Source organism: Lissotriton vulgaris, chromosome 4_1, assembly GCF_964263255.1.
Source record: "Lissotriton vulgaris chromosome 4_1, aLisVul1.2, whole genome shotgun sequence".
Classification (NCBI taxonomy): Eukaryota; Metazoa; Chordata; class Amphibia; order Caudata; family Salamandridae; genus Lissotriton; species Lissotriton vulgaris.
In genome coordinates, this window is record NC_141691.1 from 495,090,421 (window position 1) to 495,105,747 (window position 15,327).

The 15,327-nt window shown below is 44.1% G+C and overlaps 1 protein-coding gene across 1 annotated transcript in view; it reads left to right on the forward strand.

The window, feature by feature from the left end:
- RBM41 (RNA binding motif protein 41) overlaps nt 1-15,327 on the forward strand; it is a 163,055-nt gene that overhangs the window by 87,584 nt on the left and 60,144 nt on the right. Inside the window, exon 6 of the mRNA XM_086964649.1 lies at nt 10,797-10,944. Within this exon, the coding sequence (XP_086820775.1) occupies nt 10,797-10,944 (148 nt within the window). The remainder of the gene's footprint in view (nt 1-10,796; nt 10,945-15,327) is intronic.

Sequence of the window (15,327 nt, forward strand, 5' to 3'; positions counted from 1 at the left end):
ATTTGGATGACAATCTGGGTATCATCGGCGTAGCTGTAGATTTGGCAGTCCATCTGGTTGAGAGCCGAAATCAAGGGCTGTAGATATACATTAAATAAAAGAGGAGAGAGGGCAGAGCCCTGCGGCACACCACAAGTACTTGGCGGTGTGGTTGAGACAAAGTCTGCCAGCTGAACTCTCCGAGTTCTCCCTTGAAGAAAGGAGGAGAGCCAGACATGTGCTGTGCCCTGGATGTCTAGATCCCTCAGCCGTGACAACAATTGACTATGACAAACTGTGTCAAATGCCGCGGAGAGGTCTAATAGCACCAGGGCACCGGGAATTTACTTGTCTGCTCTACGCCTTAACTCATCCAAGACGGACAGCATCACTAGCTCCGTGCTGTGATGCACACGAAACCCTGCCTGGTTCTGTTCAAGTAAGGCATTGTCCTCCAAGTAGTTGGAGAGATAGGTAAGGACGTGCTGCTCCAGAACTTTGGCCAAGAATGGTAGTTGGGAGATAGGCCTAAAGTTCTTTAGATTCTTGACGTCCGCCCCAGTTTTCTTCAGCAGGGGGATCAGCCGTGCCTCCTCGAAAAATGATGGAACTTGCCCTGTTTGTAACGATTTGTTAAGAAGAGTCAAAACATCTTCCTCAATACCTGGCATAGCTAACTTGAAAACCCCCGGGGGACAGGGGTCCACCTGGGAACCCGATTTAACCCGCCCCACGAGATTTGTCAACCTGTCCTTCGTAATCAAGGGCAGAGTGACCAAGGGGTTATTCATCGGCAGAGTAGCAGGGGTAACCTGTAGAGGGCAATAATAGGAGTACGGGCGATTTCTGATAGGAGATCTTTGATCTTATTGGAAAAGAAGTCCTGTAATTTTTGACAATCATCCTGCGTAAACTCAGGACTCTGCTCCTTATTTTTTCTGAGTTCCGCGAGGACCTTAAAAATTTCTTTTTGTGGGTCCCTAGCTTTAGCAATCCTATCCTCAAAGAACTCAGCTTTCCTGGACAGAATAGCCTGTTTGTAGAGAGTAAGCTCCTGTACGTAGAGGCTGCGTGCGTCCAGATTATAGTCCCTCCGCCATGCTCTCTCAAATTTATGTAAAGCCCTCTTTTTTCCCTTAGGGATTCGTTATACCAAGGGGCCCCAGAACCTCCGTCTACAATATTTATCCTTCGTGCTGGTGCCACGAGGTCAACTGCCTTTTTCATTTTATCTGTTAGATCATTACAGATAACTTCTAGATTATGTTCTGTCTTATTAAGTGGGAGATGGTGTAGGAGATGGGCTACCATTTTGTCTCCATTTATATTTTTTCCATTTCCTCACTACCTTCCATCTTGCTCCGGACTTCCCCTTCTGTTCCATCAACCAAGATCGTACCCTTCACAAGGTAGTGATCTGACCATAATGGTGCCATGGTGCCAAGGACTAGAGCAGTGCAACTACCGGGCCGTACTCTGGGCCATGCTCTGGGATTGTTAACCAGACAAGGTCCAGGGTGTGACCCTTATCGTGTGTAGGACCCATCACTCTTTGAACAAACCCAAAAGACGTGAGTGCCTCATCTAACTGAAGAGCTTGGCCTTCTTTCGGGGACTTTTCCCACTGAAAATTAAGGTCGCCCATAATTATCACTTTGTTGTAACGTGAGCGGGCATCCTGTGCCAACTCCAGGAACAAGTCCGGGAAATCCGGCGACGCCCAAGGGGGACGATAAACTAGGAGGATAATCAAACAGTCCATCCCCATCCCGAGCTTGACGCCCAGCACCTCAGCGCCCCCAAGACTTTCAGCGTAGAATCTTTCGCCCCTCAAACGGGTGTTGTATATAAGGGCGCCACCGCCCCCTCTCTTAGTGCCTGCTCTGTTAAGGCAAATAGCTTCATGGCCTATTGACGTCTTGCATTCTGCTTGTCGACTCTTCCCGCTGGTATAAGAAGTCTCTGCAGTGGGATCTGAAGTCTCAGTGGACTAAGCACTAGGCAAACCTGTTGGACTCCAACCAGGTTTCAAAGGAGATTGCAAAAGATCTGCAGTGGTGGCTGCTTGATTGCAATTGGTCATCAGTGAAAGGTGAAAATTAGTGGACTCTAGTCTCTGGGGAGCACATCCACCTGTGGGAGGTGCGGGTCATTTGATTGGCATTGAAAACGCTCCTGCCATCCATCAAGAAGAGGCTGGACCACAACCTCACAGACAACACCATCTCCATGTTTTATTTAAAAAAAATCAGGGCAGGGTGTGGTCATGAGCTCTGTGAGAAAGCTTTTACCTCGGGAACTGGATGAATCGTCAGGGTATCTCCCTGATCCTACCCCACCTGACAGGATCTTTAAACACCTGGTTCAACAAACCTTCCGAAGTAGTAGATGTTATCCTGAATGGCAGGCGGTCTGCAATACCTGTAACCCTGACCCGTTATATGCTAAACTGTTGGGTGTCTTACTTTTGTTTTGTCTTTTGCTCAGCAATTTCTTGCAGTGGAACTATTTAAGGGTTTATTTTTGCTTTGACCTAACCAACCACCCTTGTTCAAAACACCTGCTGTAATGCGCATTCTCAAAGGTTTGTTCCACATGTGACCCCTTTAAGTCTTTTGTGATTTGGTCCTTACATGACCTTTGTGTACTCCTTTCCAGGTGTTAAAGAGTTGCTCCTTACATTTCCCGACCCTGAATACGGTGTTTCTCATAGCATTAATGTCAGCATGTCATACGAGTGACCTTTAAAACTTTGTCAACCCAGGTGCCCTACACCACCACCTTTCCAAACATAATGGTGCCAAGGACTAGAGCAGTCTTTGTCCAAAAGGTTGTGACTTCATTTTATGTCAGACAGTTCATCACTCACCCCTTCAAAGAAGAGGTTACTGAAATCGGGGCTCATGTTACACAGAGCAATGCAACCTTATGTGAAGGTGACAAGGTCATTAAGTTAATCAGATAATTTAAGGAAGCCCTTGCCTCACTGGTCAGAAGACATCTTTGGGCTGCTGGCTCGAGGCAAAGACAGCTGAAGCACTAGTGCATCTTGTCGGAGGTGCAACGTGATTCAAAGGTTAAAACTGGCTCAACATTTCAGCTGCTTATGCTCGTCTTACAGTATCGATGGGTCCCTTTAGTTATGCAACGTGGGATTAGCATTTCAGCAGTCCATCTACATCTTCCAAGAAGGTAAAGCATGTATTAGTTGGTAATGGTTAGCTCAGCGTTTCATCAATCTTATGTACGTCTTACAGAAAGGAGGGTGTAACATGTTTGTTAATACTGGTTGGCTCAGTATTTCAACTTTCTTTGCATGTCTTTATCCCATGCCTCTCATATAAATACAATTCAGTGTAAATCTCACCTATTTTTGCCGCTTGAATCTGAGGTTAGGAAATATTAATAACGTGTGCAGGCAGAGCTTGGGGTGCATTTAAGTTGACATCTGTACGTTATACAGTACCTTGAGGCGGCCTCAGGGCCACATTAAGCAGGTAGCCACATTGCCCTTAGAGTATACACACAAGCCACAGCAGGGAAGCGAATCCCTATTGACAAAAAGATAATAAACACGAAAGTCAGAAAATAGGGGTGTGGTACAAATATATAAGCAAGTCACTAAGGGACCATTGTAGCATTGAGGCACATCACAAAAGAGAGTAACTCACAATATCCACGTAAATAACAATTGGGGGGTTAATTGTGAAATATGGCCAGGTCATAAGAGGAGTGCTAAATATTATGCTCACAACCCCAAAAGAAGATCTTCATAACACGCAAGCAGAGCACAAAACTAGCTGTTTTATAGCTCAAGAGAAAACCTCAAAAGCGGCACATTCTATATAAGGGCACAGAAAAGGGGTACAATCGAATATAGGGAAAGTCACAAAAAGGTTGCTTTGTTGCTTACAGGAAGGGCATTAAGGGGCAGGTGGCTGTCAAGCCGCAACAGTTGACCTATTTCACACGCACATTTTGCCTTTATGTATACGGTTGGGTTTCAGAATTCTATCTCCTATGCCATCCCTTTGAGTGGCGCGGGGAGGACAAACCTTCCCTCTTCCTTTAGCGGAGAGGTGGGTCAGTGCCTTTTAAAACAATTTAAATTAACAGCCTGGCTGCTCAGCACCACTTAAGAAGAAATGCCACCGCCCCCACACATTTCCATTTCCTTTAACTGCACTTGATAATTACGGAAGGCAAATATCTCCAGAAAGCTGCATAAACAGGAGAGGGAAAGAAAGAAGGCTCTTTGGGTGTGCTGGTTATGGGCAATGCGGGCTAGCTTTTCGAAAGAGCACTTGCTACTTTCTGGCCCAAAGTAGCATTTCAGAATCCAAGTGGTTCTCACAAGGCCGCAGTGATGAAGTATATGAGTGATGCTGTACACCCTCCAGCAGTCACCACCAAGACCGCAGAGGGGTAGGAGTGTCTCGGAGCTGGCAGTACTGTACTCATTCCTTGAGAGGACGTGGTGGCTGCTACCGATGTCAAACCACTCCATCATCTGGCATCAACAAACGAGGTGCCGTAACGAGCCCTTGTATTTGTTAGCGATGCACCTTTTGTATGCTGCTACACTTTTTATCTGTTGGCACAGTGCTTATCTCTTTGGGGCCACCTGCACTGAACAACTCTTAATTTATTATCCATTCTTAACTCATTCACACTCCTGGCTACTTTGGTTGGATCTTTGTCAACCCTCTTCCTTGACCAGCCTCTATCTGGGTTCATTCCTGGAACAAACAGCCTCTCTGGCGGCAACAGAAACAGAAAAGCTAGAAGACTAGATGTTTAAACAAGATAGCTGGTGCCTTAGTTGTGGGCCTATGCATACAGAGGGTGTTTTTATGCTGACTGCACTCCTGTCTCAGCTCTATGAGGAACAAGGATTTTAAGTCAGGTGGTACTAGATTGTGATTGTACCAACCCAGTCATGGAGAGATCATATAACGTCGCTCTGCACTGTACTTTGACACTTGGCGTACCCTTGGAGCCTACATTGGTGACGTTGTCTCCAGCTGGAATGTATGAAAGAGAGGTATTTGCACAGCTATTAGTAATCAGGTATCCAATGAAGTTTAAGCAGTGAAGCGTGCAACCAGGGGTAAGCGCTGTCTGGACCGGTCAGCGTAAGATTAAAGACTAATACAAAGCTACCCCTGTTGAGAGGTAGACCCCCTAGTGCACAGCGTTGAAAAGACACACAGGTCTAATGATTTGAAACAGAATTCATAAATGTTCAATTCATTTGATTTACTAGTTCATCAAGATTCAGTGCGTATACATTGATTTCCATGTATAAGACATCGTGATCCAAATGCAACAGAAGTTTATCATCAACAGAATAAAGATCCGAAATGTATGAATCCCAATGCATTTCGGGCTAAAACAAAAGCCCTTCCTCAGGGGATCGCTCTACAAACCAAAAGAAATAGCCATAATCAAATCAAATTCAAGTATCATCAATAACTTGCATGAGTAACCATAAAGAATCTCAGATGCAAACAAAATAGAAACAAAGTGTGCTCAATTGAACAGCCAGATTTCCCAAAGAGCGTGGAATCACAATAGAAGGTGAATAAACACATGTTTAAAAAAACGGAAAGCCGAGTGAAATCAAAGAATAGAATTCCAAAAAATAGGGAGGCTCAGACTAGCTAAGTGACAACAGAATGTCAGACCCAGTGAATCACCGTACGAAAACGGAGCGGTGATTAAAAATGCTAAGTGAAAGTGCGGAAAGATTCAAAAGAGCCCGCTAACCAGAGTATTAGACGCAAAAGCAGCCACACTATAACGCGCGCGGTCAGAAAGACCGTAAAGGTGGGTTAGTCACAATAAATAAGTCCCCCGACCAGAGGTACTTACATTGAGCGCTGGAAACGCAAACCCTGTGAGCCGGATCACGAAGCAAACGTGCCGGAGCAATGAAGGTATAAGAGACAGCGTATAGACATAGAAGATGGACTGCGGTTAACCTAAGTTTGAGCGCCATCTTGGAATGGTGAAACAACATTCAACAGATAAACAGCAGGAACAAGTCCCACATCATTCAGTCAGGTGCACCAAGACGAAAACGAATGTGAAGGAAAATAAACAAAATTGGAGGAAGAAACGTGCAAGAGTAAACAAAACCAAAAACACACAATAAGAAGATAACAGACAAATGTAGTGCGACACAAACATGATAATTCACAAGTAACACAAAAATTCCATGCGGTCATTGAGCCCGTGCGGCTGCATGGTCGCCATGTAACGAATCCAGAAGTTTTCCCTCTTCAATAAAGTTTTTTTGTTGTCGTGTGTCACTGGAACTTGCTCTAGGATGAGATATTTCAGTTGAGCAATAGAGTGGTTATGTTCCAAGAAGTGAGTGGCAACAGTAGATCTCATGTTCCCTGTCCTGATATTGCTCTTGTGTTCTAACAAGCGTGTCCTGATCTTTCGTTCAGTGTGTCCGACATAACACTTGCCACAGGGACACTTCAAGAGGTAGATGACATTCATAGAATTGCACGTGGCATTTACCTGTAATTTTATGGGGTGCCCTTTCATGGGGTGATTAACGATGTTACCCTGAATGCAATTGTGGCAGTTGCTGCAATTGTGACAAGGGCGCAGACCCTTGTAGGCAACAGGTTGACTGTCGGATTTGGGTTTGCTTAGCATTTCCTTTAAGTTCCTTCCCCTAGTATAGGCGAACATAGGTTGTTGTGCAAAGGCTCCCTGGAAATCTGGTTCCAGGCTCAGTAATGCCCAGTGTTTGGAAATGATGTTTCTGAACTGTTTGCTGAGAACTGTGTACTTGGATACAACTACCATTCTAGAGTTGACAGGTTTAGTGCGAACCTGTAGGAGTTCGTCTCGAGTTATGTTCCCACACCGGGTGACTGCCTGTTGTAAAGTTTGTGGCGGATAGCCACGAGCCTTGAACCTCTCAACCATGTTGTTCATTTCAACCTGGCAGGTTTCTTCAGAAGTAACGATGCGTTTGACACGCATCAGTTGAGACAAAGGGAGGTTCTGTTTCAACCCCACTCGATGAAAGCTTTGGTAGTGTAACATAGAGTTCCGATCCGTCGGTTTCCGGAAAATGGTAGTCGTTACTTTGCCAGCTTGTCTTTCCACCTTGACATCAAGGAAATGGATGCTTGTCCTGTCAAAGTTCCAGGTGAATTGTATACGCTCACTGATGGTATTCCATGTGTTCAAAAAAATCCACAAGAGCTTGTTCAGTGCCTGACCATAACATGAAAATGTCATCAATGAATCTCAGGTAGAGTTTCCCACTGTCGCACCAAGCTGTTTGGTTTAATATGTGGGTTTCCTCAAAAGATTTCATAAAGGTATTAGCGTACGACGGTGCCGTGCAATTGCCCATAGCCGTCCCGCAGAGCTGGTGGAACCATTTGTCAGATACTGAGAAGTAACTATGGTATAGGGTGAATACCAATAGTTCCATCAACAGTATCTGTAAGTCAGAATCAAGGTTGGAGTGTGAAAATTCATGTTCGACCGCCAATAAACCCAAGTCATGGGGTATGGACGTGTATAACGAACACACGTCCACAGTACACAGTATCAGTTCTTGGTCTTGAAGACTGCTGGTGGCCTGTTGCAGTTTAATCAAGAAGTCAGTCGTATCTCTGACATAAGATCTCGTGTTCAATACGAATGGCTGTAGATATTTGTCTAAAAACTTTCCGGTGTTCTCGTGAATGCTTCCTCTGGTTGAGACAATCGGTCTCATGGGTGGTTTGGAGGGGTGCTTATGCACCTTCGGTAACATGTACAACACAGGTGGTTTGGGGTTGATCGGAGTGAGATACCGACGTGCTCGGTCATTAATGGTGCCATTATCAAAAGCCTGGTTGATGATTTTCATGAGTGTACCCAGAAACTCATTGGTGGGATCAGAAGGTAAAGGAGCATATGTGTTGAGATCAGATGTGTGTATCTCAATCTGTTCAGTGTAGTATGTCGAATCCATAATCACTAGAGCGCCGCCCTTGTCAGCAGTTTGGCAGACTATGGAGGAATTGTTGGCAATTTTTAATATAACATTTTTTTCAGCTCTGGTCAGGTTCTCACGTTTCACCTTGGATTGAAAAGGTAATTTGGCTATGTCACTTTTCACAAGATTTTCAAATGTATCTATTATTTTGTGGCTCACGGGAGCCATAAAGGTGCTGTGGGGACGTAGTCCTCTTAGCATGTCATCATCACGTGAAGGGGTAGTGGTAACATTTTGAAAATAATGTCTCAAACGTACATTGCGTAGAAGTTTGAAGGTGCTCACTTCGAGTTCCAAAGTGTTGGTTTTTGTAGTGGGAACAAATGACTCTCCTTTTTGAAGAACACGAACTTCTTCCTCATTAAGTTGGGTAGATGAGATGTTAATCACCAAGTTTTCATGATCGTTCATCTGCGTCTGTTGCTTTTCTTCGTTTTGGCTTGCTCTTTTTCGGCCTCTGCGGGTTTTGCAGAGCTCAGAGAATAGTGCATGTAATACATTTCGCATTAAGAATGAATACCTGAGTGACCCCTATGGACCAATCACTACTCCTTTAACCGCGACGCTTCCCGCGCGTTTCAAGATTGCAGATTGCCGCTATTTAATTTAATTTTCCTCAGCCCTCGGTAACGTTCACCGTGGTGCACCACATTATTTACATTGCTACTTGCAGTAGTTTTGGCTTCGTTCCCTGTCACTTTCTTTCCGTAATCACATCACGTGACCCCCGATATCCCTATAAAACCCCTTCTCATTGGTCCTGTCCTTATCGGACCGGTTCCGCGTTCGGAACATTGAGACGACCACTCGCGTTTGTTGCGGTAAGCTTCCTTACTCTGTCTGCAGATTGCCTCCCTGCTAGGCTCGTACTTCTCCCTCCTCGTATTTATTTACTGGATACCCCTGGCCCTCACCACTCTACCCGCCCAATACATGCACTTGATTAATGATTTCTGCACGCTGTGAGTTTCTATTTCTTTGTTACGATTGTCCCATGAAGTATGTTATGGTTCGCATATTGATGTATACAGCATTGTACATGTTTTATAATGTTGCTATGAGGCATAGGCACTCTCAATGCTATGTTGTATATGTTTGGTCACTATGACCCAATGGCTCTGAAAGTGATGGTCTTGTATGTTTTTCATTTATAGGCCCCTGACGAAGGGTTACCTCTCGTTAACCCGAAATGCATTGGGCAAGCATCAAGTAATGCGAGGATTTATGTTGAACACATCATATGAATAATAACTGATGGACTTTTCTTCTATTGGAATGAAATAAATGCATAATGAAGACTTCAAATAAGTTTGTTTTGGCAGTTTGATTTCAAGCCTTTGAAGAAACCCCCCAGGTTTCATGTAAAAATGCGCGCCTTGCAGTGATTTCTATATCACATTTTGTCTACAACATTTATTTGGACCTCACATACACTGCACGCACACTTTCTATATCTCATTCATTATCAGTGCAGAAAGCAAGCAATAATAAAAGAACATTTTTCCATAAACACCGGAAACCAGTTTCTGTTGTTTTTAATGGCGTGAAAATGGGTAACCACTGATGACCACTTTTTTTTAAGGTATTGAAATCACTGGAAAACACTGAAAAAGCACCACCAGAATTTACCAAAATAGAAACTGAAGACAGGAAAACCCTAGGTATCTACTAAAACAAGCGTACTGGCGGTAACTTCTTCTTTGCATTGTTAATGCCCTTTCCTCCCTGCCTTGTTGACAACAGCAACCTTTCTTTTACATGTAGCAACCTTTCCTTCACTTGTGCAAGGCCAGAAGACTCACATGACAGCAGGACAGCTATTAGCTGTATTTGATAATGCAAAGCGGCAGAGGGCAAGTAGAGGGGTTCTATAAAGATGAGCAAAAGTAACAAAGCAACCATTGGTACAAGTGAGGTGGTGCACTCACCTGTAAAGGCAAATCTGAGCTTCCTTGTCCTTGAAAGTAGTTTGTTTCATATGCAGCCTTCCTCTGGTTTTAGTGAGTGGTATGGAGGACATTTGGCACTCCATGTATCTAGACTACTTGGTCTGGCTACAAGCTTTCACATAGGCAAAGTCATCCGCAGGACAAGCCAGCCGAGCTTTATCAGGGCATCAAGTTTCGTACTAGTCAGCTGGATACACACAGGTGTTTGTTGGTGAAGGTTGATGGTAGAACTCCAGTGTATTTGCACTGTTCTTGAGTTGAACTGCTACTTACTGCTAATCCGTGCTAATGCAGCTTTACAATTCAAACTCACAGCCAAAAAGCCTATAGCAGAGGTTCCTTCTCAGAGGGAGTTCAGAGAATGGTAAACCTTGCCCTGGTCTAAGAATGCATTTTTGGCCAATGCGTACGTGTGACCAAGCAGCCACACTCTTCTAGGACTGTTCTGGATGGCAACCTTTTGTATTCTTCAAAGATAGGACTTGTAAACAAAGGAAACGGTGGGAAAAAAGAAACATTAAGTGGATGTTGTTTCTCTGTGGGCAACAGCTGACCTCCATTTTGCACTCGCTATTTTAAACAGAAAATATGTTCACAATCAGACGACAAATGTCCTAAAATTGATTGCAATTGGTGTTCATTACGCTTTTGAAACCAGGTCAAAGGGTTAATGTAAGGGAGGGAAAGCTGCATGGATGGTTCAGATTTTATAATTGCAACTTCATATCTGTTTAATTGTGCCTTTCCATACTTCTGATTTTAAAATTAGAGCGTCATGAAATGGCCGGCATGTTTTGGTGTTTTTTATGGTTTACCTGCAGGAACTAAAATCAGTCAACCTATTTTAGGTGCTCTATTTGAAGAATCTCAGCCCTCGGGTGACACCTAAGGAACTATTTTCCCTGTTTGCTCGTTTCCAGCAGAAAAATGAACCCCAAATTCATTTCCGAGTGTTGACTGGACGTATGAGAGGCCAAGCCTTTATAACATTCCCTAGTAAGTATAAAATGAAGGAAACAAGGTAAATGTTTGTACACTAGTTTCGAAATATGTATGTTATTACTTGACGTTTTCTTATTGTAGGTGCTATACATTGACGTGTGTGGAGCAGTACTTTGTCAGCAATAAAAAGAGACTTTTGGGCCATATCATGGTTGTAATCAGTGCCCATGCTCAGGCAAGAATTGAGACATATGTATTCCTATTTAGTGTATGCATTTTAAGAAGTACAATTTCACTGAAAATGGATGCATGTCTTACGTCTTTGCTACTAATTCTGAAAGCTACAAGTATGTGCATGAGTTGCAAATGGCACAGCTTAAAAACCTGGAGCAGGAACCACCCCCACTGTCAGTGCATCCTGTTGTAAGGTATTTGTGTACTGAATGACCCAACCAAATGAAAACCCTTGTACTCATCTCCTTAAACAACAAACTGATCCTTCAGCCTTGCACATATCCAGATTGGGCATCCACACCACAATATTTTTAGTAATCATATGAGCTCTAACCTACCCAGTGTATTAACCTAATATATCACATACCCACCCACACTTGTTTAATGACTGCACAGACATACCCCGTCACTTAGTCCACAATTCAGGGTAATGCACATCTCTCTCCTAATACTCCACACAAAACAATGAAAAACAAAGAACTAAGAATCCAATCATCCATAATCTTTTAGATATAACAGCTTCCTTCTCACATATCGGCTCCTGTAATAAAGAGTATTTCTCTTCTCCAGGCATCTCTCAAGATGCTTCTTACACGCTGCCTCCCATTTCTCAGACTTTTTTTTCTCTCCTCACCCATAGTTACTGTAAGAAAGACCTCTACTGTTGGAAAGTGGGTTATTGGTAGGGGAAAGTATGCACCGACCACTAGTAATAAGGCCACCATCACGGTATAGGGTCGAGTAAAGGTCTCAGTTAATTAGCCCATGGCTCAATCCTTGGTAGCTGACAGCGAGCAGTCAGGCCTAACTTATGAATTGGGTGTGTAGAGCTTTTAAAAACACCAGTACATCAAATTTGTAGACAAAGCACATAATAAAAATCCCACACAATTTATAAGAATAGGAAATATTTTTATGAACAAATAAACACCAAAACGGAAAAAATTCAATGTAGAGAACCAGAGATATGAATTTTGAAAGATTAACTACTTTATAGTGATCAAAAACTGATAGTGCCACTTTGGGGCATCTGGTCTGCTTGACCTGGACAAAGTAATAGTTTGAGGCTGACCACGATGGAGCCCTGGTTGGATACACTAAGTGGGAGGCCCCAATCAACATATTACCTTCACACTTGGAAACTTTTCTAGAGCTTTTTCTTCCTACGTCGATTGTCCCTCCACAGCAGTCCTGTTTCAGTAAGGGTTTGCCAGCTTGATTTTTTGCAAGGCCACAGTCAACTCCTGGATGTCTGGAGCTCCGAAGCATTAGTCGGAAGAACCTGAAATCCAGACTGGGTCGTGGTTGATGGTAGTTGGCTTAACTCTCGAGGTCGGATCGGTCACCTCATGGAAATTTTTCACAAAAGTTCTCCAAACTTCTCCAAACATCAGGAGGTGCTTTCTGGAGGTATCCTTGAAGGTTCAAGTGTTCAAAAAAGCAGTTCTAAGGTCTGGAATCTCCTACTTGGTCCCTGGGATGCATGGACTATAATTTCCACCATGCACATGGCCAATCCCTAATAAATCCACTGGACACTCCAGGATGGGGACTGTTGGTGGAGATGATTCAGGTGGACTCTGTCAACCTGTTGCTTGCAGGAAGTCTTTCTTGAAGCAAGGCACTATTCCCAGGGCTGCAGTACCAGATTGTGCAGCAGGTGCAGTCATGTAGAGTGCAGGCCTTTGGGTGCAGATCTAGATTCCAGTAGGGCATTCCTTCTGTTCTTTGTAGTTTCTGACAGCAGATAGACTATACAGCTCTCACATATTTATGCAGTGTTCTGGGGTGACACTCAGTAGGGCACCTCCGTCCAATGAGATGTTGGGTGCCGTTCAAAAGCATGACAGCTTCCTCTAAAGTGTGGCTTCTTCATGTCCCACAAAGCACTGCACTTACAAAATCCATCTTGGATGATGTCTCTCCAGAGGTGTAAGTGCTGGCTAAATTAACCCACAGTGTGGCTCATTCCATTAGCTCTCCTCCCCTGACCTCTGCAAATTCCTGCCCTAATCCTGCAATTGGACGGGGGCACAGGATGTGGGGGCAGGTACACCTGGCATTCCTTATTGCTATGCTCTCTCTTTGGACTCTGTTTTATTTACTTAGCCCCCTCTTTATGACGTATCCACCTTATCTTAAGAGCTCTCTCCATCAGATAAACTCTGCTCCGGCCAGGCCACTTATCACCTAATCATAGCTAAGCCTGCTAAGGCTGACCATTCAGCAGGCTCTCCTAGAAGACTGGATTTTGGCTTGCATTAGAAAAATTTCTATAACTTCTCCTCTGTACTTGTGTGATAAATTCAATTGTGGCATGTTGTTGAATTTGTCCATACCAGTCTTTTATGTCTTGAACAATATCTGGACTCCTTTCCTAGCAATAGTTATACCTAGTTCAAATATTGCAATGTTATCCGATGGAGCTAAGTATCTTCAAAGAGGAGAAAATTAAATGGCATTTTTTTTCTCACAGGGGCATATAAAACATCTTTTATAAGGTCCCTAAGTATAGTTATCCCTGGGAAACCTAGGGCACGCCTTTAAAATGACAGCAGGCACTCTGCAGTGCACACATCCAAGTACAGGAAATCTGCTAGACCTTTAAACTTCCTTGCCCCATTATATACAAGGGACATATAGGTAGTTTGAACCTCCCAACCCTATTATATATTAGGGACTTTTAGGGCCTGTCAATACCAATTGTGAGAATTCATTTTTAAAGACAGGCTGCAAGGCAGGACTTTCTTTAAAAGGACAGCAGGCACACACTAGCGCACACATGCGGGGAAGGAAATCTGCTGGGCCTCTAAAACTCCATGCTCTATTATACACAAGAGACTTGTATTTAGATTGCACCCCCTGGCCCTATTATCTTCTAGGGACTTGTAGGGTCTGTCATTGCCAATTATAAGTGGACCCTATTAGATATACCTTTTTAAACATAGCACTGGCCGTAGGCCTGGTTAACAGAGCCCAGGGTACAGTCAGAAAAAGTTACCACCAGTATCATTCAGCAAAACATGGGGGTGATCAGGGCAAATGGATGGCTTTTTAACATCTACTCATTTTAATATACAAAATATCTCAAATGGCATTGTTTAGCTACCCTTACAGGTTTGGAATGATAAATATTGTAACGGAAAGTTTCAATTCTATTAAGGACTCGGAGGTGAGGATTATGCCTTCTCTCTTCATTAACAGCAGCCAACTTTAACAAACAAAACCACTTTTCCCATGAAACCTTGGGAAAAAAAATGTAGTAAAGAAAATGTCCAATCAGGAATAGTCCTAAGCCCTCCAATCGGGGCCCTCCAGCACCAACATAGTCTGTCCTCACTGGCCCTTCATCATCTTTTGTCGCACGAAGTCAGCCATTGGATCCCTTTTATGAGTCCGGTTTATTTGCATTCGAACCTACTAGGACAAAGGTACATTGTCACTTAACGAAGAAATTGTCAAGCCTGCATACAAATAGTATTGAGGCAGATATTCCACAAAAGAAATGCCGATGCCCCCCCCCAAGCAGGAGATCAAGAGCTTGGGGGTATGGCTGGAGCAGGACCTATCATTTAAAACCCATGCCAAAAAGACTGCTGGCGTGTGCTTTGGCCTGCTCCGTTCAGCCCAGAAGATCCTGCCCTTGCTCCCAGTGGCCACTCGAAGGCTTCTCATCCAGGGACTTATCATCTCGCGGCTGGATTTCAGCAATGCGCTTTTCCTGGGCGCACCCGAATCTACCCTGAACAGACTGCAGCAAGTGCAGAACGCGGCTGCCAGGCTTTTGACGGGTCTCCCTAGGCGGCAATCTGCCCGCCCGGCGTTAAGGGCACTGCACTGGCTCCCTGTGAAGGACCGGGTGAAATTCAAGTCACTCTGCATCGCCCACAAAGTCCTGCACGGGGTGGGTCCACTTATTCTTGAGGAGATGGTCCAGCCCTATAAGGCCTCTCGTTCCCTCCGCTCTGACCACCAACATCTCCTTCAGGTTGGCAGGGTGAAAAAGGCAAGAACTGGGGGCAGAAGGTTCTCAATAAATGTGGCCTCCTTGTGGAACTCACTGCCCCTACAACTGCGCTCCGAAGCCAGTCTCTTCAGGTTTCGTAAACTTTTAAAAACTTTTTTGTTCTCTGTTTATTCCTTGCATTCTTGTAGCTGTGTTATGTTCTGATAAGCGCGGGGATGCCTATTGGTAACCAGGCG